General features: G+C 36.6%; 1 protein-coding gene across 3 annotated transcripts in view; it reads left to right on the top strand.

The window, feature by feature from the left end:
- Nucleotides 1-22,394, top strand: part of sik3 (SIK family kinase 3) — a 61,238-nt gene that overhangs the window by 9,302 nt on the left and 29,542 nt on the right. For 2 of the 3 annotated variants that reach the window (XM_088345101.1, XM_088345102.1), the window contains exons 2-11: nt 11,849-11,965; nt 12,062-12,125; nt 14,456-14,617; nt 14,759-14,883; nt 17,393-17,516; nt 18,298-18,416; nt 18,530-18,640; nt 18,757-18,891; nt 19,943-20,020; nt 22,244-22,353. In XM_088345101.1, coding sequence (XP_088201227.1) covers nt 11,849-11,965; nt 12,062-12,125; nt 14,456-14,617; nt 14,759-14,883; nt 17,393-17,516; nt 18,298-18,416; nt 18,530-18,640; nt 18,757-18,891; nt 19,943-20,020; nt 22,244-22,353 — 1,145 coding nt within the window. Of the gene's footprint in view, nt 1-10,145; nt 10,491-11,848; nt 11,966-12,061; nt 12,126-14,455; nt 14,618-14,758; nt 14,884-17,392; nt 17,517-18,297; nt 18,417-18,529; nt 18,641-18,756; nt 18,892-19,942; nt 20,021-22,243; nt 22,354-22,394 lie in introns of those variants that run through there. The other variant, XM_088345103.1, reaches the window with a different exon arrangement.

The raw sequence follows: 22,394 nt of genomic DNA, 5'->3' as shown, positions 1-22,394 counted from the left end.
TAATTCCATCCTTCTTACAACACTCAAGTCAACCCCAAAACATTATCACCTCTTCCCTAGTTTCAGTAGAGCGATCGTGTCCGTTATGAATTTTTTTATATCATGTTGACACGCAATCCTGTCAACAGCTGGCTAACAAGTTACCCAAGTCTATATATGGCCAGAGCCTACAGATTGCTAAATGGCTCTTTGCAAGGGCCTGGGAAATTTATATAAACGATTAATGGACGGTGTAGAACTGTATAAAATACAACAGAATAGTTTGAAAACGTTTACCAAGAAACGCACCTATGATACTATTATCATTATTATTTAATTTTTCTCAATTGAGGTAGTTGTATTGTAAATAATGAAATGAGCGTGAAAATGTAGTGTGTGTGCGATCTGTTTGCAAACATGCTGGCCATTTGTCATACGTAGCTGCTCTGTCGCAGTTATATTGTTCTAATATTGAATAGATCAAAATGCACAATGGAACCCAAATAAAAGGCGGATTAATTAAAAGGAATATATTACTGATGGAAAATCAAAAGAATTGAATAAGCCTTGTGTTATGGTTTGGTAAATTCTTTGCACATGGTAGAAATTTGGCCTGTTTCAAGCCAGGTAGCGAAGCTTAAACGATGTTGTCCGACGACTATTGGCAGGGATCAGAATTTTCCGCGGATCCGCGGATTTCCGCTGTTTTTGAACCCCAAAGGCATTCCGACTTTTTCACTTTTTCTCTTGCGTAGCAAACAAATTCAAAATCCGACTGTCTCACTCTTTCCTTTATTGCTCTGGCGCACCCTGGCGGCCGTTAGAAAAATTGGCCGCATTGTCGCACAAGCTGCAGGGACTGAACTGCATTTGAACTTATCTTGCAGTATTTACAAAAAAATCAGTTATGTGGGCAAATTATTTTAATCTTCTAAAAATGTTACTTAAATGATAAATATAAGCATGGTTTTGGACAAGTAAATTGCCTAAAACCCAGGTTTTGGGGTGGGGGGTGGTGGGGGTGTTCGGGGGAGGGGCATCCGCCCTGGTTTATTCCTGGACGCTGGCTATTTCAGCTGAAAATGAAAATCTCCATTCTGATCCCTGTATTGGGAAATAAATATTATATTTTTTTACCAGTCCAATATCAGAGAAAAGGGATACCCTAATCACGTGCTCTATCTTGGGTTACCTTTCGCGGTGTTTCGCAGATTTTCACCGTGCATTGTGTTCTGTATTCTGATTGGCTAACAGTCAGTTTACTGCCATCGTTTAGCTGCGTCTCATTAAATTTCTTCACATTCAGAACACAGCACAGAGATCACATCTCGTCAATGCTTTGTTTTGATCAGACAGTTGGATTCCCCTGGTTCTTACCAGTTTTAAGTCAGATGCTAGGTGCTAGTTGATGGTTGTTGGGCGCTGCACCTGGGGAGATCCTTGGAGGGGCATTGCGCTAGTCACCGTTGATACCGGTCCCACCGACACTTGCACCAACTGTTCCGCAGCTGGGGTGATCCGTGGAAATGGGACATGCGCACGTCCAGAGTTGCCATAGACACCCGCCACACTGTCACCCTGGCACCCTCCGCCTCAGCAGCTGGGGAGATCTGCGGGAAGAGCCATGTGAGCATCCAGAGTTGCCACTGACACCCTCCCATCATCTACCTCCGCACGAGACCGTATAATAATTGTAAAAAAAAAATAAAAGTTCCTAGTTTGTGGATTTTGACTATTGCATGTCCGTTTTGATATACAACTCGACAGAAAATAAGGGATTGCTGTATTGAAAACCTCCTTTAGGCTGCCGCTGCACGACACAGGGAGTAAAGTGGCACCGCGGTGCCTGACAAAATTCACTAGGGAGTCATTTTTCAACCCAGCTTGGAGAATGAAACAACACATTGTCCCCCCTGCTCAGTCTCCCTTACTTGAATGAGGGCCATAGCCAAGGCTTGCCTTATGCCAGCGGTTCTCAAGCATTGGTACTTTTTTTTTTTTTAATTACTTTCCAGAGAGAAGTGCAATTGCACCTCCACTACACTGGTGGGGCAGTGTCACTCTCATTGGGTGTAAAATAGAGACAAAGTCGTGGGCCAGTGTGCCAAACCCCAACACTGTGAACTTTTTGATGCATTCGACAAGTGATTATTGGAATAGCCAAAATGCTACAAAGGCAGTGTTCTCATTTGCCCGCGTCCCTGCGTCCTACACGAATAATTTTTGCTGGGGACGCATAGTTTCAAATCAACGTGCGTCCCCGGGACGCAACTTTTTTGACACAAAATTGTCATTATTACCCGATTACTTTTTTTAACAAAGATTTACCGCACTCAAAACTTTTCGTCAGGCAGATCCGCCATTGTTGTTTTGGTCACGCGGTCCGAGTTTTCGTCTGCATGCTGATCTCGGCAAACGAGATCTCGTTGCTTCGAGATGACGTCATTGTTCTGGTGGTTGTTGTCGAGGGAAGGTGAAGGTTAAGTATGCCTCCGAAAAAACAGTATTAGGTGAAAATCAACACAAAATTGGTAATTTCTTCAGTGTCAATAATAAGTCGAAACGTAATGCAGGAAGTGATAACAACGGCAATACTTCCGGCACGAAAAAAACGGCAAGGCAAACACGTGTGTTGAAGCGAACGATTCGACGAAAGAAAATTAACAAAAGAAAACTCCTAGCAAGAAAAGGACTTTTCTGCCAAAATTGACTAAATTATATTCCTGGTTACGCTATGAGGAGGATGATAATGGATTGGACCTTGAGAAGGCATCACTGTGGCAAGACGCCAAACCACGAAGAATATATGAACTGAAAAATCTGAAGTGATAACTGCTTTGTATTACCAATTAACTGTGATGATTAAAACTGAATGAAAATATAGATCAATATAATTATTTCTGAAATATTATTTTGTATAATGTACAATATTGTTGTGAACTGAAAAATCTTGAAGTGATAACTGATTTGTATTACCACAAAACTGTGATGATTAAAACTGAATGAATATATAGATTTATATTATATATTTGTCGCCGATTTACAATTTCAACCTCGATAACACTAAATCTTGGGGACCCATAGATCTCTGTTGGGACCCATAGATTTTTGAGCATGCAAGTCCCCGGGACCCATCACTTTTCAGAGGTAAAATGAACACTGCAAAGGTTTCGACCTTTAATCAGTTTATCAATGGCTGGGTTCGAGGGGTCTGTATGTGCAGACTCAACAGCTTCTGTCTTATGTGTGCAGAATCAAGAGCTTCTGTCTTACATACTGCTAAGGTTAGTGCCGAGTAGACCTAAGTATCGTCTTGACTTTGTCTTCAGTAGAGACTAGAGACTAAATTAATTGATTTAGTTGTAGAGCTATCAGCTTGGTTAAATTTTTCAGAATATCCTAACCATTCATGCGTAAGCATTAACTGGTATACCAAAAACGGAAACGTGGGCATGTATGATATTTCAAATACTTAAAAGATGCTGTTCAAATTTAAAAAAATCATTTTCTGGCATAAACCACCATTGCAGCCTCTGTCAAGCTTTTTTTGTGTCAGGTGCACTGGGATTAAACAAACCCACCCTTTTTCACCAATTCTGGGGTTAAGGTTGGTGTTTGGACTTTATTCAAAAACAGGGCTTTTCTTACTTTCACCATTTTCATGCTAAATTTAAATAAAACCTAGAGCATGAAATCACTCTCCAACTCAGTTGGGCAGTGTTAAAACTTTTTTTTATAGAGAAAATATTATATTTTTAACTTGTCAAAGACAATTACCCCACCTATTAAGTAATGAGCACATAATGCAATTGTCTTTTCCAAATTTGACAAGTAACTGACATCTGACAGAAAGTTCTTTTATGCAATAGTACAGGCAAGCATATCATTCAGTTAGCCGCCACATGGCGTTTACGTTACGTTACCTGTTTACCCAGTCAGTCAACAAAAAATATGACTAAATTTCCCTATTATTCTTTCTAAAATGACTTTGTGTTCCTGATCACTTTCCGTTCAAAACATACTCTTACATACGAATATGATTGGGGCGGTAGGTCTGCTCTACTAAGACTTAATAACCATGTTTGTTGCCTCCGCGCCGACAATTCCTTCTCTCGCCCTGAGTGGTAACTATAGCAGAGAGACGAAAAAATGACTCTTAACACCTTCCACTTTCATTAGAACAGCCAATAACATAACAGGGTAGACCCATGATAATATCAAACTCCGTCCGTTGGACTTATCTTATATGGCCAACTGTCTGTATACGAGTATGCACGTGATATCAGACGAAAACTATAATTACTTTTTATTTGACAGTTTATGTCTCAAATATCTTCTAATAAGCTAATTATCACCTTAAAATTTAAGAATGGGTATTTTGGTAAGCCTCTTTTTCAGACTGGATGATTTCCATTTTGCTCTGTTGCATTCACATCAAGCTCACAATGTGCAGCCAAAATTCAGTTTGTTGCATGGAGAAATGTTATAGTGCTAGTCAAATTACATTTTCAACATGTTTTACAATTTGTTCGTTGCCAAACACTATACTAAACATAGTTCACAGCTTGCGGACCACTTAACTGCCTGGTTATTTTGTTATTATTCATCAATACATAAATTTCCTCCCGCTTATCCTGGGTTGGATTCAATGTTCCCTCTAATTTTCCACGGGTCTGAGCGTTCACACAAAGTTGGTGAGCAACGCTTGAAACAACAGTGAGCAACAGCAATCCCAAGTGTGGCAAAGAGTCATTATCAAACATGTCCAAAACTTGACATCACGTTACATTTTGCAGAGTTTCCCGCAATGCAATTTTTTTTTTCACTTTTGAATGAATTGACTTATGTATTATTGCAAAGGTTGTACGGCCTCCAAACGTCATTTGTTTTTACAACAATTATTTCACAAGATTCCCATTTCATGTTTTTCCTGGTATCTTTTGTCGCAATAATGCTAACATTTTGGGGGGCTTATTTAGTCGGTTGCACGATACACAACTGTATTTAATCACATTTTTTAGTGGAAGTACAATGTTGACAACAAGATTGACTTGGTATAATTGGAAATTATTTGAATGCAACGCAAACATTTTCTTCTTTTTCCCTGTTTTTTTTTAAATCCCTTTTAAAAAAAATCTCATTGTGTTCATTTTTTCCTAGCTGTTACTTTTTTCTCTTCGTTCTCTATTTCCTTTTCCTTTGTTTCTTTCTTTTCCCTTTTCTGGCTTTTTTCTTTTTTTCTCTTCCTTTTGTTTCTTTTTTTCTGAGCTTTTCACTACTTTTTCATTTTGGTATTTTTTTCTTTTTTGTTCTATTGTCATTTGTGCATAATTTTACACAACATTTGTTCTTATGGGGATGAAAGAAGCAAAAACAACCTTAAGAGCCGTTTAGGACACGAACGGGCCGGTTCCTTTTAGTGAGCCGAGCTGAAGAAGTCTGTTCTCGAAAAACTCTAAAAACTCACACACGCAGCTGAGAGGGAACATTGCGCTGGATAGATTTTCTTGTGCGCTGAGAATGTGCAGGCAGCGCGCAATTGCGCACGCGCGCAGCTTAGAGGGAACACTGGTTGTGTTACCAAGGCAGCAGCCTTAGCATCGAAAGCCAGACCTTCCTTTCACCAGGTACCTCGTTCAGCTCACTCGATGGGATTCACAACTATTCAAATTCATAATTCTGTGTTAGGACAAGTAAGGGTCCATTAAACATTTTATTCCCAGGAAAATCCTTTAAGTTGACTTCCCTTTTAGGCATTCTACTTTGATACTATTCCGTTTGTGTTAGCATCACCTGTTGCATTGCTTCATCTCTGGCGTCTCATTTAGCTTCTTTTTGGTTTGGTTCTTATATTCTTATGCTATGATTCTGTGGTCAACTGGCTTTCCTGAGAAATGACTCACGTTAATGACATTGTATACTGCACTCCTGGCAGTCATAAGTAATGAATGCCAGTCCTTACTAAATATGTTTCTCTCCCCGCTACGTTATTTTTTCGATATATTTCAGTGTTTCCCACAGAATTTTGTGAGACCCCGGTGGGTGGACAGTGTAGTGAGTTCCAGGGGGCATATTTCCGTGGAAGAAAGCTTGGGACATATATATTTTTTAGAAATATTTTTATTGCAACTATTTTAGAAGAAAGGGCAAGAGCGTGAACACAAAAGGCAGCTATGTAAAAAACATCCAAATACTATATATGGAGGTGCACATAGATTTGGCCCTGCCTGTTGGCCAGGTTGCAGCAGCAGGCTAGCTAGGGAAAGTTGCTAAAAGTTCCCGTCAGTCACTCACCCGGGCATACATACATTTGGAAGTTGCCAAAGGCTCTGGGTGAGAGAGAGAAGGGATTCAGGCAGTGAGTGTGGTGCTTTCGCAAGGGAGAGGGGGTGATGAATAGTTTAGCACAAATACACACCATGGCATTTGCGATCGTTTCTATCAGGAGTCTCCTACCTTTTTCAAGCTGAGAGCTACTTTTTGTTTCTACATAGCGCAAAGGGCACCCAGTTCAATATGAATTTCTAAAATAACAACTTCACTAAATGGGTTGCTAAACAGCAAAAAAAGGTAGCTTGATAGTTATCTAAAAAAGTAAACCGGTGAACTAAAAGGGATCTATATAGCTAGCTAAATGAGTAAAAACCCAACTAAATAGTTAGACGAAACGCTAAACAAAAGAGAGCTGACAGCTAGCTAGAAAGGAGGCCAAAATTTAGTTTGATAACGAGTAAAAAAAAGGTCAAATGTTAGCTAGATAGCATACCCGTAAAAATGTAAAATGCTAGCTATATAGCTTGCTGAATAGCTAAAAAGGTAGCTAGATGGTTGGCTAGTAAGGTACACAGGCAAACTTATAGGAAGCTAGATAGCTATCTGAAAAAGTGAAACGCCATTTAAATGGCTGCATAGAAAGCTAAAAACAAAGCTAGATAGCCACATAGAAAGGAGCCCAAAATTTAGTTTGATGACTAGCAAAAAGTGGTGAAATGTTAGCTAGATAGCATGCTAAAAAGGTGGGAAGATAGCCAGCTACAAAGCTAGAAAGGAAGACAACTAGCTAGCTAAAAAAATGCAGATTTTTTTTTCTTCATTCACCTTATAAAACTCCAAAAATGGAATCGAGTTTTTTGTATTTCCTGTAAAATAAACCAATAAAAAGATGAATACATTGGTTTTATACACAAATAGATTTTCATTTTACTATCCTAATACATTTATTAAAAATAATTATCAAGACTTGTGTATATTTTTCTGTCCATAAAGCCCATAAGTTGGAATTAATATATTTGAATTTCTAAAATAACAACTTATCATGTTATAACTATGTTGTTACTATGTTATTACCAGGTAATTTACTAAATATAGTGTTAAATAGACCAATGACCAAAGAAAAAATATTTTTACTAGAAAATTACATTGACCCAGCACTGGTGAGTTATTTTCAGAACAGGTCCGTGGGCACCTCAGCTGTCCTTACGTTGTAGACGCCTCAATTTATATAATGAGAAGTTTTTTTGATTAACCTCACATTTATTTATATGTAAAAATATAAAATAATTTTTCAATAATACACATTTGAGACTCTGGAGAGGCCGATTAAGCCCTGGCAGCCCGCCAGACTCAGCTTATGCAAAAAAAAAAACCCAACAACACTGGTATGCAAAACACTGAATTTGACACGCCAATCGGAGCGTCATAATGTATTTCCTTTTGTTTGTGCAATTCCATTTTCATCACTTTATTTCATGTTCATGAAAGGAAAATGGATTAAGCATTTAACATTAAATAAGGATGAACCGCCAACCTGTTGATACTACCAATGGCGACACCTTATGACTTGGGATTGAAACTGCGTACTTGGGTTGCAGACTTGTTTAAAGAATAGGGTGGTCCTTATTTTTCGACTTTTAAAATTTCATGCTCTGACCCCTTGAATATGTTCCAATATATACAAAACGTAATTAGGCAAAGTTTCATCAAAATCAAAGGATATTTAGAGGTCGCTCAAGGCCTCTGAAATTTTGGTATGAAAAATAAGGATTTTTCGCACATTATATCAGACCTAGTGTACAAAGTTACTTGTAACTTTTCTTGTGTTACAATTATAAGCAATGGACTGAAATTGGATGTTCTAAAACGCCGTACACATAGGGTTAAGATTTCCGTTTTTTTCTCGAAAATTGCCAAAATTTTACCATTTTGGGAAATTTCAAAGTCGTTGAGCTACCTCTAAATATTGTCCAAATTGTTCAAAATTGCACACAGTGTGTTTTTATCGATATAAGAACATATGCGGGGGGTCAGAGCCCAATATTTAAAAAAAAAAATTTTCGACCCCCATTAAGGACCACCCTATGAAAGAAGAACTGCAAGTGGCACTCTCACAGTGATTTCTCAAGTGATTGCTGCCTTCGAGAGTATAAAGATGCCTTTTCACACTACATAGTGCAGCCATAGTGAATGGCTGTTTAAATGTTTGCTTTGTTTTTGTTTTTGAAGGATTCTCTTTTCATGAAATTGGAACTACAATTTATCATTCGTTGATGAAAATATTTCCTTGCGTGTACAAATGTATTCGTTTGCCATTTAATGTGCAGTGTACAAAGACTTGTTTTTTTTTCCTACGCCAAAAACTAACTTCATCTTATTCCAGCTAGCTAGCTAGCCAGTGTAGATATTGTCTATACCAAAAGCTAGTGACGTCTTATGAGCTGCTTTATTACAAAAGCTGCAGGGTTCAAAACACCTAAAAAGAGTAGAAGCCCATTGTCCTGACAATGCAGTACTTACACTTATCATTGCTTCGCCACCTGAATTGTTATTATATTATATTATATATATTATAGAGTAGAAAAAACATAGGAACGTACTTATAGTTAATCACTTTCTTATTTAATTATTTGCCCATTTTACAATAGTCGGAAGCAGTAGTAAGTTTTTAATTTTTTTTCTTTGAATTCGAAATCAAATCTCAATAGTTGATTATTCATTTTGGGATTAGTGTGTAGAAGGAGGGGAAGGAACAAAGGGTTTATAGAATAGTTGAAAAACATTGGTCTTATTTGGAATTAAACTTTCACTTGTATGCATGGACTTTGCAGAGCTAGCAAACAGAAAAAGAAGTTTCAGTTTTTCTTTACCACGCCTGTTTATTACAAATAACAAAATATGCGTGTTCCATTAAATCTACAAAAATTGTGGGGGGAAAAAAATCAAGCATTGTTCTTTCCTCTTTGAAATTTATCTTTTTAGAAATACATTGACAGTTATGAAAATTAAACTGTTATGTTCATACCACATTTGTACAATAAAGTTATTAATCGTAGCCTCTTTTTGTCGGTATTTATTTTTTAAGCGACAACATTGTCAAAGAACCACTTTCAATCTTAAATAGGCACTCTTAAATGCTACAAAGAAACAACACTTCCAATCTTTTTTTTGATTCATTTTGAAAATTTTCCATGTTAGGCAGCTCTGTCAGTGTGTGTGTGTGCATGTATATTTATACATATATATATCATATATATATATATATGATATATATATATATATATATATATATATATATATATATATATGTATATGTATATCATATATAATCCTTCTTAACACATCACAATTCACTATTAGAAATAATAAGGTGTTGTATACCAACTGCCATAATCACATTGGTCAACATTTAGCTGATCAACATGTAAAGTTTTCAGTCAAAACAGAAAAGCATTACAATTGTACATAAGAGATCATAAAATAGTCTCACTAAAATGCATTTTTCTTGCTTGGTCATGTTATTAAAAAATATTTATTGTTTGAAATAGCTTTGTAGTGTTTCATGACTGCGTCCTTCCTTTGAATGTCCCTCATTTCCTTATTCTGTCTGCAACAGGAAGTCTGCCCTGTCAGGTTTCCTTAGTTATCAGGAAAAGGGAGGTTGGGATGGCACCCAACAAAATTTGACAGGATGTGTGCCCAACAGGGCATGAGTTCAATTGGGCATTGTTAAAACATTTTTTTTTTCAAAGTTTAAGGTCCCAGGGTAGTCCTTGGGACTTAAATTACTGTTTGTTTGATACATTGCATACGTTTGCATAAACCATAGTGGAAATGAATTCAATTGTTGTTTTGTTCAGTATATCCACATCCTTCTTGTTTGCAATTTTTTTTACAAAATAATTCTGCTCGCACCTTGTTCTAAAACCATTACTTGCGACAAGTTCCTTGTGTCTGGAGAGCATGTTTCCCTGCTACACAAGCAAATCAAGCTACGAGCATGAACCTTTAATATTTTGAGCTCGTGTAGAAGTAACACAGTAGTTTAAAATTATGCCATCGTTATTCCCGTTGCCATAGTGACTCTTTGCATCAGGGCTCTATTAGCGTTGTCTTTAGCGAGCGCCAATGTTCGAGTTTAAACTACACTGACTTGTTTAAACTCACTCATATCTATGGCCCTGGGACCAAAATAACAGTTATTTTTCATCACACTGTGGCACAACTCAGAAGTTAGGGTAAGATTCAGAGCTTGTTATACCTGCTATGTGAAATGGACCAGTCTTTTCATTAGCTCCAAGCATGCTGTTTGTGTGACCCCAAAAATTATGTGTACTACTCTGCTAAAACCACATCCAAAAAGTATTGAAAAGGCCCACTGTTAAAAGTACATGCCATCGGTGGACATGATCAAATGTATAGTGATTAATTTCATTCCCCAAAATGGGAATGAACACGGTTTTAATGGTAGTCACTAATGTAAAATGATGAGTTGGAAAATATTCAAAATGAGTTCTTTGCAGTACATCAGAAATTATTTCTGTTATATTGCTTAGCTCCTTGCTGGGTAATCTCTAGGAATGCTTAATTCTTCTTGCATTGGAAGCTGGTAGCTGAAGTCCTGTTGCTTATAAGAAGCATTTCCTCAAGTATTTTTTTAAACTTCATGAGAAAAGATATCCTGTCTTAAGTGCCGTGCGAGTGAATGTTTTCCGGACATATTTGACACATTCTGGCTCCTCTCCAGAATCACCCTGGGCTTTGGGTAATTTCAAGGTCTTAAACATTCAAGGACTCTTTTTGTCTTAACAACACTCATTGCCACATTGCATGGCACGGAATACAACATGTCCAATGTTAGTTCAGTGAGAATAAAAATAAGGGATACAAGTCCAAGGAGCTAAAAATATAAATATATTTCTAAGGAAACATGTCACTAGACAGAAAACAATTGCATTAACTGTTCATGTTACTGTTCAAATTCCAGGGAAAAATGGATACCTATGTTAGAATTGTAGTAGTTGGATAAGTCTTACATTTAGAATCACAATTTATTTCATAATTGGAATTTCAATTTTAAACATTTGTGCTTTTTTATTCAGCCCAATTTCACGTCTTGATTTGAACCTCTTACACTACAGCAACTGTACAAAAGAAAGCATCTGAATTGTTTTCACATAAATCTATACAATAAACATATGTATGCTGTCACAGTCATGTTAACGTGTCAATTGTATGGGCCTTATTTTGCATTTATTTAAGGTTTACAATGCAAACCAAATGCAAAAAATTGGATAAAATTACACACAAAATGTAAATGGTGTGTTTTTCACTGTGACAATTTATCCAACAATGTAATTCTATTGACATGCCGTTCAAAGTACACCAGAGTGACTTAAAACATGGCAATGTGGCCATTTTGGTGTGGGGGGGAATTTGGTACATCATGTTTTTGAAAGACAAAAACAAAATACAAATTAAACTGCAATCAGTTAAATCCTGTACCACACTGCATATTTTTTCCACGTTCTATCCTTTTAGTACTCTTCCTTAATTATACCCTTTGTTTATTTCTCAACCGGATTTTCTTTACCAGGTGGCCATAAAAATTGTGGACAAGACCCAGCTTGATGATGAAAACTTAAAAAAGATCTTTAGAGAAGTTCAAATCATGAAGTTGCTAAAACACCCACATATCATTCGTCTGTACCAGGTAACTTCGAAATTTCTACTTTGTTGTTCTGCTTGTTGAGTTAAAACAGTTTCTTATTTTGAAATGACGGCCCATACATGTTTTTGTTTTTTTTAGGTGATGGAGACAGAAAGAATGATTTATTTGGTAACCGAATATGCTAGCGGTGGAGAAATCTTTGGTAAGTTTGTGTCATTGTTTGAGTACCATTGGTAATCGTCGTTTTAGGGATTTTTTATAGGGACACACATTTCTACCTTAATCTTTTGCCAGATACTCCTTATCATCAAACTAAGCAATATTTTATAAGTACAGACGCTGCCCTATTTACAAACGAGATTCCGGACGTTTGTAAGTTGAATTTGTTCGCAAGTTGCTTCAGTTCTATATTATGTATGTTTAAGGTTTATCTAAGTATGTTTGAGGCTTGTCTAAGTATTGTTTTGTACTAAAAAAATAAACGTTTCATAAAATAATATTCTCTATAAAGATAAATAAAGTTCAGTTTAACTTACTTTTGGAAGATGTGCTTCAAAAGGTCTTCCGTGGTAAAAAGTGGCCGAAAAAAAGCGTTTCGATCATTTTCTTGACCACATCAAGCTTTCTTATTCCACTTTCATTTTAAAAGAAACGGCTCGCCTCTTCTTTACACTTTACACCAACCATATTGAATAGATGCACGAGATATTCTGGTGATCCCAAGAGCAAAGAAGTGTTCTGCTGGTTCGAGAGTGTTCTCCATTCGGGCACCGGTGCTGTGGAATGCTCTTCCCCCTGAGATCCGATCTGCAACCTCGGTGGAAATGTTTAAATCTAAGCTTAAAACTCACTTCTACTCTATAGCATATGAATAACCTACTCTTCTCGTCGGCTGAAAATAGTCTGTGTAATATAGTGTAATAATCTGTGAAGCCCTTTGAGACTCTTCGTGATTTAGGGCTATACAAATAAAAATGACTTGACTTGACATGAAAAATTAAACATTAAAAATCTTAAAAAGTTTTTATTATCATAGTTTTTATTTTATTATAGAATGTTTACATATGAACTAGGAAGAGGAAGCGTATTTCTTCTTCCGGGTGGACGCTGGGTAAGCTCTCACAGCGCCATTCGCCGGTAGCGGCGGAAAGAAGCACTAAAATTATGTCCTGTACTCTGAAAATGGTGCACACAATACAAAATCTAACTTACAGCAATGTCCAGATATTTTTAGACCTTTCGGAAAAAATGTTCGTATCTACCGTTTTACCTAAGTCTGATGGTCGTAAGTAGGGGAGCGTCTGTAATGCAAACTATCAATCCTAAATGATATCTAAGGTGCATTTTTTAAAAAAAATCAAATATACTGAAGGTACTGATGATTTAATGAATGATGGCAATAAACATTCCGCATTGTACTGAAATTGTGGTTGAATAACCAGTTTGTTTTATGCTATAGTATGTTGTGTTTCTGTGGGTACGTGGGTGTGTTGACTGCATTACTGTCCATATTCTTAAACAAATGATCTGTGTGTCTATTCCATGATTTGTTTTTAAAATTGCAACGATATTGCAACTACCTGTGGGTGATATGGAAAAAACGTATCTCCATTTGTTTTTTAAACAAATCACAAATTCTTAATCACAATTCTTTTATGAATGTTCTATTTTTCTTTAAGAGTAATTTGCATATATCTGGTTTTCTTCTGAAAACCTTCTCGCCATTTGTTTTAGTTGTATGATAATTTGATAAAAGAAATGCTTAAATCAGCATGTAGTTGTATTCCAGTCATTTATTTATTGTTTTATATTTTACCTTCTTAGCAAATCAGTGCAAAATAAAGAATACTATTTACCGCTAGTTATTTATTTATTTGGATTTTTTTTTTGTGCCAAGCAAATCACATTTTTTGGGGGGGGGCCAAAACGTTCTTTTGGTGCATCCTTAAGAGTGGGAAAGGTGAGATGGCACAACATTCATTTGGACAGGTAACTTAAAATTAGTTTTACCTGGTTATATCAGTATCAGAAATTATTTTCCCCCCATTTTATTAACACTCCACTTATTGAAACATAAATATTTTGTTTGTTTGTTGTACATGATTCAATTGTTTGTTTGTTTGTACATGATTCAGATTGAATCGTTTCTTGTACATGATTCAATTGTTTGTTTGTTTGTACATGATTCAAATTGAATCGTTTCTCCGGCGCCGTCACGAATGGCAGCCACTCCAGCAGCTCCCGTGTTATTTTTCGATTGTTCTCAGTTATTTTCGATTGTTCTCAGCTTAGGGATGCTGCTGGAAAAGTGAATTTCCCTTCGGGGATGAATAAAGTATCTATCTATCTATCTATCTATCTAATACAAATATGAGATACCAGACCCGACATTTCGCAGCGCTCCTGAAATCTCGTTTGTTGACATTGCAATATTTTAGGGCAAAAAAGATGGGCAAATGTTAACAAACTGCCTTCATCTTGATGTATGGAGAATTCCTATCTTTTCAACTCACTTGTGCTTTTTATGTTCAGACCACCTTGTAGCCCATGGCCGCATGGCAGAAAAGGACGCCCGTAAGAAGTTTAAGCAGATCGTTGCAGCAGTGCATTTCTGCCACTGTCGAAATATCGTCCACAGGGACCTGAAGGCTGAGAACCTGCTTTTGGATCACAATCTTAACATCAAAATAGCAGGTATGTGGGATAGTATTGTAAAGTCTTAATTGGTTTGTTTGTTTAAACATCAGTTGGTGCAGAAATGTACAAACATGTTTTTCCATATGCCCAAGAAGGTGCCCGAGCAATTAAATTAACCAACCTCCCGTTTCCTGTCAGACTTTGGTTTCAGTAACCTGTTTTCCAGAGGACAGCTGTTAAAGACCTGGTGTGGCAGCCCTCCCTATGCTGCACCAGAGTTATTTGAAGGCAAAGAGTATGACGGCCCTAAAGTAGATATATGGGTAAGTCGGCAATTACTGTATTTATTCGTGTATGACTCTAAAAACAACTCCCAAGTTTGAGGGCACATTATACACTAGGTTTTACAATAGTACATGACCATATTTGTGCAATGATTGATCAGTCGAAAAATATTGCTGACCAAAATCGTTAAACATCGGATGCAACAGGAATCTTACCCAAGTCGCCGTGGTAAGAGCACTGGATCCTAACCAGGAGACCACCAATGATATAGATGACATATGAGAAGGCATTCGATTTTATCTCGTTATTGCACTTTATGGTACCAGAGACAAACGTTAGAGAATGTAGAAAACAAAGTCGTCGTGAAAGATATAAACAAAAATAATCATGACAGGGGAAACAACTCTGCCATATTGATGCAATATTAAAAAAATACATTTTAAATTTGATGTTGGTTATTGTGTTCATAGTTTATGTTGTCGATAAATGAATTACATAATGGCTGCACCTATTTAACAACGCTTGCCATTTACAATACGTAGTTTGAGCTGAAAAAACAACAACAACATTTGATAACGGTTTTTAATAAAAAATGTATACACGATTGCGTGTTATTCAAGGATAAATACAGTGCACTCTTCCACAACTTTGAAAAAAAAAAAAATTGGTTTTATCAATGAAGATCTTAGAACAATTAAAATTATGCTCTTGTATATCTACTACTCTTTTGTTTGTTCAGTATTTCTTCAGAATTGTATATTTAGGGAGGGGGGTTATTTTGCGATACGATTCACACCTCGATACACCATAAAATTCTACCTCCATACGATACCATTTTACACATTGCAAAAGTGCAAAAACATTCAGTAGGGCTTTAGTGCTTTATAGTTTCTGATAAACACATTCAATATTTGACAGTACAAATGTGCTTGCATCTTAATGGTTTTTAGGAAATTGGTTGATGATTTGCCATAAAGATTGCCACATTATTTTTTAGAAGAGCCCAACCTGTTTCCTCATAGACTTCTTACAGAAAGAGATCTGAATACAAGAGCTACTCAATTATTTCAAACTGTAACTTACCAAGCACACTTTACCAATGTTCCCTCTAAGCTGCGCGCGTGCGCAATCGCGCACTCTGCGCACAAGAAAATCTATCCAGCGCAATAATCCCATTAGGCTGCATGTGTGCGCAATTGCGCACTACCCAGAGCTTTTTCGCGCACAAGAAAATCTAGCCAGCTTACAAAAATCAAGGCTCGAAATTGCTAATTAAGAAGCGAATTAAGTCAAAGTTACAGTACATGAAAGTAAAAATACAAGGGTTCCCCTGACGTTGTGTTCTAAACGCGGTATTTTGAAGTCAAGGTCGAAGTAGAACGAAGTTGAGTAAAGTCAGTAGAGTTTTTTGGAGAACCGGCTTCTTCGGCTCAGCTCACTAAAAGGAACCGGCTCTTTCGGGTCCTAAACGGCTCTTCAGGTTGTTTTTGCTGTTTTCATCCCTATATGACCAAATATTATGTAAAATTAAGCACAAAATGACGTTTGTAGGCTGTACAACCTTTGTAATAATAAATTAGTCAATTGATTCAAAAGTGAACTTTTTTTTGCATTGCCGGAAACTCAGCAAAATGTAACTTGATGTCAAGTTTTGGACATGTTTGATATTGACTTAGTTGCCACACTTGGGATTGATGTTGCTCACTGTTGTTTCAAGCGTTGCTCACCGACTTTGTGTGAACGCTGAGACCCGTGGAAAATTAGAGGGAACATTGCACGTTACCTTTATTATTTTGCTTTGTTTTGAAACAAATCCATTTAACTTTTCACAAGTTTAGTTAAGAATTGCATTGCAAAAAATGTTACTTCGAATTATGTAGTCATTGATTTGCATCAGAGGTTTTTTAAAAAAAGCTGTTAAGGGTTTAACAATTGGCAGAGAGCAGCCAATGGTTTCCTGGCCTGTGTTGATAACTGTGTTGCTTTAAGTCATCCTGCAAGTCTTATTTATATTAGTACCCATAGGTTTTTTTTTTTTTTCTAATTGTCAAAATGTTAGCCCATTCGATGCTAGCAAAAATGGAAAGTGGCACGCGATTCCCTTTTCATGGAACATGCTAGAATGGTGGCGTCTAATTGCTTGCGTCGTCTAATGGCTAGCGCTGGGAAATATTCATTTTTCAATACTGAATCAATACTGCTTTTAGTCTTATCGATAAATATCAATGTATCAATATTTTGAACTCACTCCTACAGTGCATACAAGTACAGTATTATCTTAGGGGATTGGTTAGTTTTCGAGGGTAGTCATATAAAATATTCCCTTCCCTTCGTTACAATTTTTTAAATAAATGTATTCTTTCATCCTATCGTACAGCCCTACAAAAAAAGGAAATGTTGATTCCCATATGTGCAGCGTTTTACTTTTAAAATTACATTAATTGTTTTGATTTTCACAATAGGATTAGAATTTATTTTTCTAAATGTGGCCCATGGAGTTTTATTATTTACTTATTTATTTTATCATGTTCCCATTTGGCTTGACAGAGTTTAGGTGTGGTCTTATATGTATTGGTGTGTGGTGCCCTACCATTTGACGGCAGCACTCTACAGAATTTACGAGCACGTGTCCTAAGCGGCAAGTTCCGTATCCCCTTCTTTATGTCTACAGGTAGGTAATCTTTAGTTTTTTGTTTATAGTCCAATTACTTTCACTAGATACTGCATATCACGGTCTGATTTTATGTGTATATCAAAGCTAATTAACTTAAATAATAAATTGTTAAAAGATTGCAATATTGGAGAATAATCCACCTTCTCATTATCCAGTGCTGTGCAAGCAACTCACTCTAATGCCTGAACTCGAGCACAATTCGTCAGTCAATTTCCTCCAAACCAATGTCATCGCTACTTGTTTATTAGTGTGATAGTAATTAATTATGTATGACAAATATTTATTCTATTGTTACTTAATTTGATAAAAACATTCTAATGTTTCATGTAGCAAATACATTTAAAACATCCTCAGGAGCATAGTTTTCAAATCTAAGCCTCTGTACTATACATGGTAAATAGCTTAGTCAGCTCAACTTAGCACAAGCAAGCTTTACCCCAAAATGCATTTTCTCTTTACAGTCACCACACAGAAAGAAACTGTCTTTACTGTATCTGGTTGATTTGCTTGTCTAAAATGTTGTTGCCCATTTTCTGATGAAACTCCTCCTTGGCTCTAGTGTATGTTAAGTGAAATGGCATGGGCCAGAATGAAATAAAGGTTTTGAACAACACTTTCTGGAGCATGGGTTAACAAAAACTGTATTTCACTTGTTATTGGGCCCTTTTTATTTTGGTTTAAACAAAATTGATTTCATTTTGTACTTAAGAAACATCTACCATGTTAGGTTACTAAAATTAAATGTTAACATTGTGTTCTTTTTTTTTTTTTTAACCAGACTGTGAGTATTTGATTAGACATATGTTGGTGCTGGAGCCCAGCAGAAGGCTAACAATGGAACAGATCTGTAAGAACAAGTGGATGAGACTTGGGGATCCAGACCCTGATTTTGATAGGGTAAGCCTTCAAAATTATTGTGCACTTCCTGATTCCATTAAGAATTGCCCTACTATTTTGGGGTCCCAAAACCCCCAAAGTATTGGTTTTCATTCCATTCTTCTTAATTTCAGTTGATAGCAGAGTGCGAGTTGGTGAAAACTGAAAGGGAGACAGAGCTTATCAACGAGCAAGTGCTCATAGCGATGTCCGAGATGGGGATGGACCGAGAACGTGCAATTCAGGTCAGCACCTTCCAAACGAAAATTATGATTTTAAAACACTATTTGAATACAGGTAGTTAATTTGAACTAGTGATTTTAATGTTGTGGCTTGTTGGGATCACATTTTCTTCTTCCAGTCCCTCCAAACAGATGCATACGATCACTACAGTGCCATCTACAGTTTACTATCTGACCGCCTCAAGAAACACAAGACCCTGCGTGTTGCTCCTCCCACACCTCGCTCCATCAGTTATCCTATTAACACTGTACAGGTAAGTGGTTTGACTTTGAAGACTTATTAGTGGAGCATTACAAAGGTGGGCTGACTTCCAGTTTCTCTAATTTAAAAATCTTTTTTTATGCCACACTTATCAGTGGAGATTAAAAAGATACAACACTCGCATTGTATTGGTTTTTTACCTTAACCTCATGATTTACTTCCTACAATTGGAAACTTGATGTGTAGTTAATAAGTTGATCTTGCTAATTTTTTAAATCAAATGTGTACTGTTTTAATACTCTGCTACGATTCCATTTTTGTTGTGTAATGTTAATAGAGTACTTGACTACTTCACTGTGGCCATAAGCCTCCTATTAGTGATTAATCTCCCTTTTAGATATAATATTTTTACCTGCTTCAACCATGGATTGAAAAAGCTTTTTGCCAATGAGATAACAGAAGCATATAGCACTCTTCCTCCTTATCAACAACCTCCCCACTATATTGTGAAAATGAGGGTATTGTGGAGGAATGATATTCTGATAATGATCTTCAAGTAATACAGTAGCTTAGCTGAGAAAATAAGGGTGTGCAGCCAGGACTATGTTTCCGTGAGGCAGTTTTAGACATTTTTAAGCAGTTCTGAGTTCCAGTCGTTTTTGTACAGTTTTTTTAATTGCTTATCTCTAGAGGCCCAACTTATTAGTTTGTGAGACGATATTGTCCATTTTAACAGCACTTTTGGGGATAGAACTATTCTTTTATTGCTCAAGTGCCCCAGTTTATGCACCTTGCAGAAAACTGGTCAAATAACAGTAGTTTGTAAACTGTATTGCAGTAACTTTAAGGAACATCTTGTAAAAAGTACTGTATTTTTGTGTATTTTCTCATCAGCAATTTCATGCGTTTGTGAAAGAAAATTTAGTCTTATGAACTATTTTATCATTGGCCACTTTTACCATCATAGAAATTAGTACGTTGAAAACCATTTTTGTCAATTAGAAGTGACCTTTAACCAACGTGCCAATCCCTCCCCTCTAAGAGGATTGAAAAACATGAGGGCAATCCCCACCTGACCTGTCTCTGTCTGCTTGACTTTGTAGATGGATCCACAGGGTAATCCAGTTAGCATAACAGTTCCTCATGTCCAGCTTATCAACCCAGAGAACCAGATTGTTGAGGTGAGTTGAGGATATTCTGTATTTATAATTTGTACTATTAACATTTTTCTATTTAAATATTAGGTGACCAGGAGGTTTTTTTTTTTTTTTTGGGGTGGGGGGTGGTGGTTTAATTAAGGTCACTTGATAGTCAGGCGGGCCATTTATCAGCACTGATATTTGGGAACTGGACTGATATCTGTATCAGCATTTATATTCATTCGACGAGCCGATTATTAGGTCTCATGCAGCCGAGACACTCTCTATCTTGCTCCTACTTCTCTTCACCCCTGCTACTTTCTCCGCGCTACCCGCCCTGCGCCTTCTGATTGGATAAGCGACTGGGGGCGGAGCAACTCAAATAGGGAATAAAAATGTTGGAGCGACAGTTTAGCTAACTCGTTCACACATGCATATGTCAATGATAAAGAAGTTTTTTTGCAATTAAGAGTTGGTGTAAAAAGTATAGTTAATTTGTTTTAGAGAGGCACCTTCAAGTGGAGACTGATAATTTAACTCTTATCATATGATTAGTTTGTCAATCAAGCGTGTGTGTTTGTGATTGAGAGAGAAAGGATAAAAAGCATGCTAAAACGGAAATGATTAGCTCTTGCCATAACATTTTTTTGTCAACCTGGATTTTAAACAGGAAAACTCGCACTTTTCAATTTGCCTGCTGCAGTGGATTTTCGCTGCACTTTTTGTTCTAAGTTAATTTAAGTCATGTTGGTTATATTTACATTTTTATTTATTGTATTAAAAATCAGGGAGTTATTAAAGTTTTTATGTACCTTTTGTATAAGTTAGTTTTTGGTTTAATTAAAATATGTTAGATGTGTTAAAATTGTTATTTATTTACTGTAAAAAAGTTTCAGGAAGCTTTTTAATTTTTTTGTACATTTATACGAGTTGCTACTAAGCCTGATTGTATTTCCTCCGTTGTTAGATTTTGGTCTAAGTGAGAGATAAGTCATGTAGTTGTGTTGTAATTCTAATTTACTGTAAATGTTTTCAGGGTGCTATTTAAGTTCCACTTGAATTTATATCAAATAATTGTTCTTTCTTTTTGCATTATTAAACATTTCTTATGCCAATTTTTAGGCTTTTACAGCAAATGAATGTCTGCTCCAAATATCGGTTATTGGCCTCTTCTTTATATTAATAATCGTATTGGCCCTGAAAAACCCATATCGGTCCATCCCTTGTTTTCAATCAATGGTAAATCTAAATTAATTATTTAACACAGAAATTTTGCATTTATTTTGTAACAGTTTCCAATAAAACTTTAAATTTATTTAATCAGAAAAAGTCCCGACGGACACCACTGAAACCTACATGAGGGAAAAACTCAAAAAACTTCAGCATGAGGAAATGGCCTAAGAAATCTTTAGAGGGCCTGCATATGATGTAACCCTTTCAAGTCAAGTCAAGTCACATTTATTTATATAGCCCTTAATTGTAAAAATGTCTCAAAGGACTGCACAGGATTACAATTACCCTTTCCATAATGACCAGGTTGCGATGGATTTTGCAAAGGCAACAACAGACAGTACACAGTCAACATCAACATTAAATTTAGGTAATAATAGAAATCATGCAAACAGTCCAGTTGACAGCAAGGACAAGCTTCTTGTCTCAAAGTCTTCACCGATGCAGCAGGTTCTAAATGTTACCATGCATCAGGTCCAGGTTCAGGAATTGATGTATGCACCGTCCAACATCCAAGCCGTTCCATAATGACAAGAATACAAAACTATGAGGTCAACCTTATTCATAAGCTGTATAATATAGGAGTGCCTTGAGTCTAGATTTAAACACTTCTACTGAGGTTTCAGATTTTATCTCAGAGGGCAGAGCATTCCACAGCACTGGAGCCCAAATGGAGAACACTTTCCAAGCGGAGGCTCCCACCAGGAACATAGAGTGCAATCTAATCAGAGGGGGAAAGTCAATGCAAAGTTTTTAGAATCTTAAAACCCCATCCTAAATGGACAGGTAGCCAGTGCAAGTTAGTTAAAATCGAAGTGATATGATCAAACTTTTTTGTCTTCTTCAAAAGTTTCGCTGCAGCATTTTGCAGCCGCTGCAACTTTTGATAGTAGACATTGGGAGACCAGAGACCATAACATTACAGTAATGGAGAAGAGAAATAATAATTGCATGAATTAAAGTTGAGCATCAGTATGGTTTTTTTTCTATTGGCAACAAATCAACAATCATCGAGTATCTTTGTTTTTTGTTTAGCCGGACGGGAACATGGCACTCGACAGTGATGAAGGCGAAGAGCCATCTCCAGAAGCAATGGCTCGGTACCTCTCAATGCGGCGGCACACTGTGGGTGTACCAGACCAAAGGTAATCAAGTAACAGTTTTAGGAATAACAGCGATATTGTTT

This window comes from Urocampus carinirostris, chromosome 10 (assembly GCF_059441175.1).
Source record: "Urocampus carinirostris isolate Australia breed hairy pipefish chromosome 10, RoL_Ucar_1.0, whole genome shotgun sequence".
Classification (NCBI taxonomy): Eukaryota; Metazoa; Chordata; class Actinopteri; order Syngnathiformes; family Syngnathidae; genus Urocampus; species Urocampus carinirostris.
The sequence above is the reverse complement of the archived record's forward strand: the minus strand, read 5'-3'. Positions and strand labels throughout refer to the sequence as shown.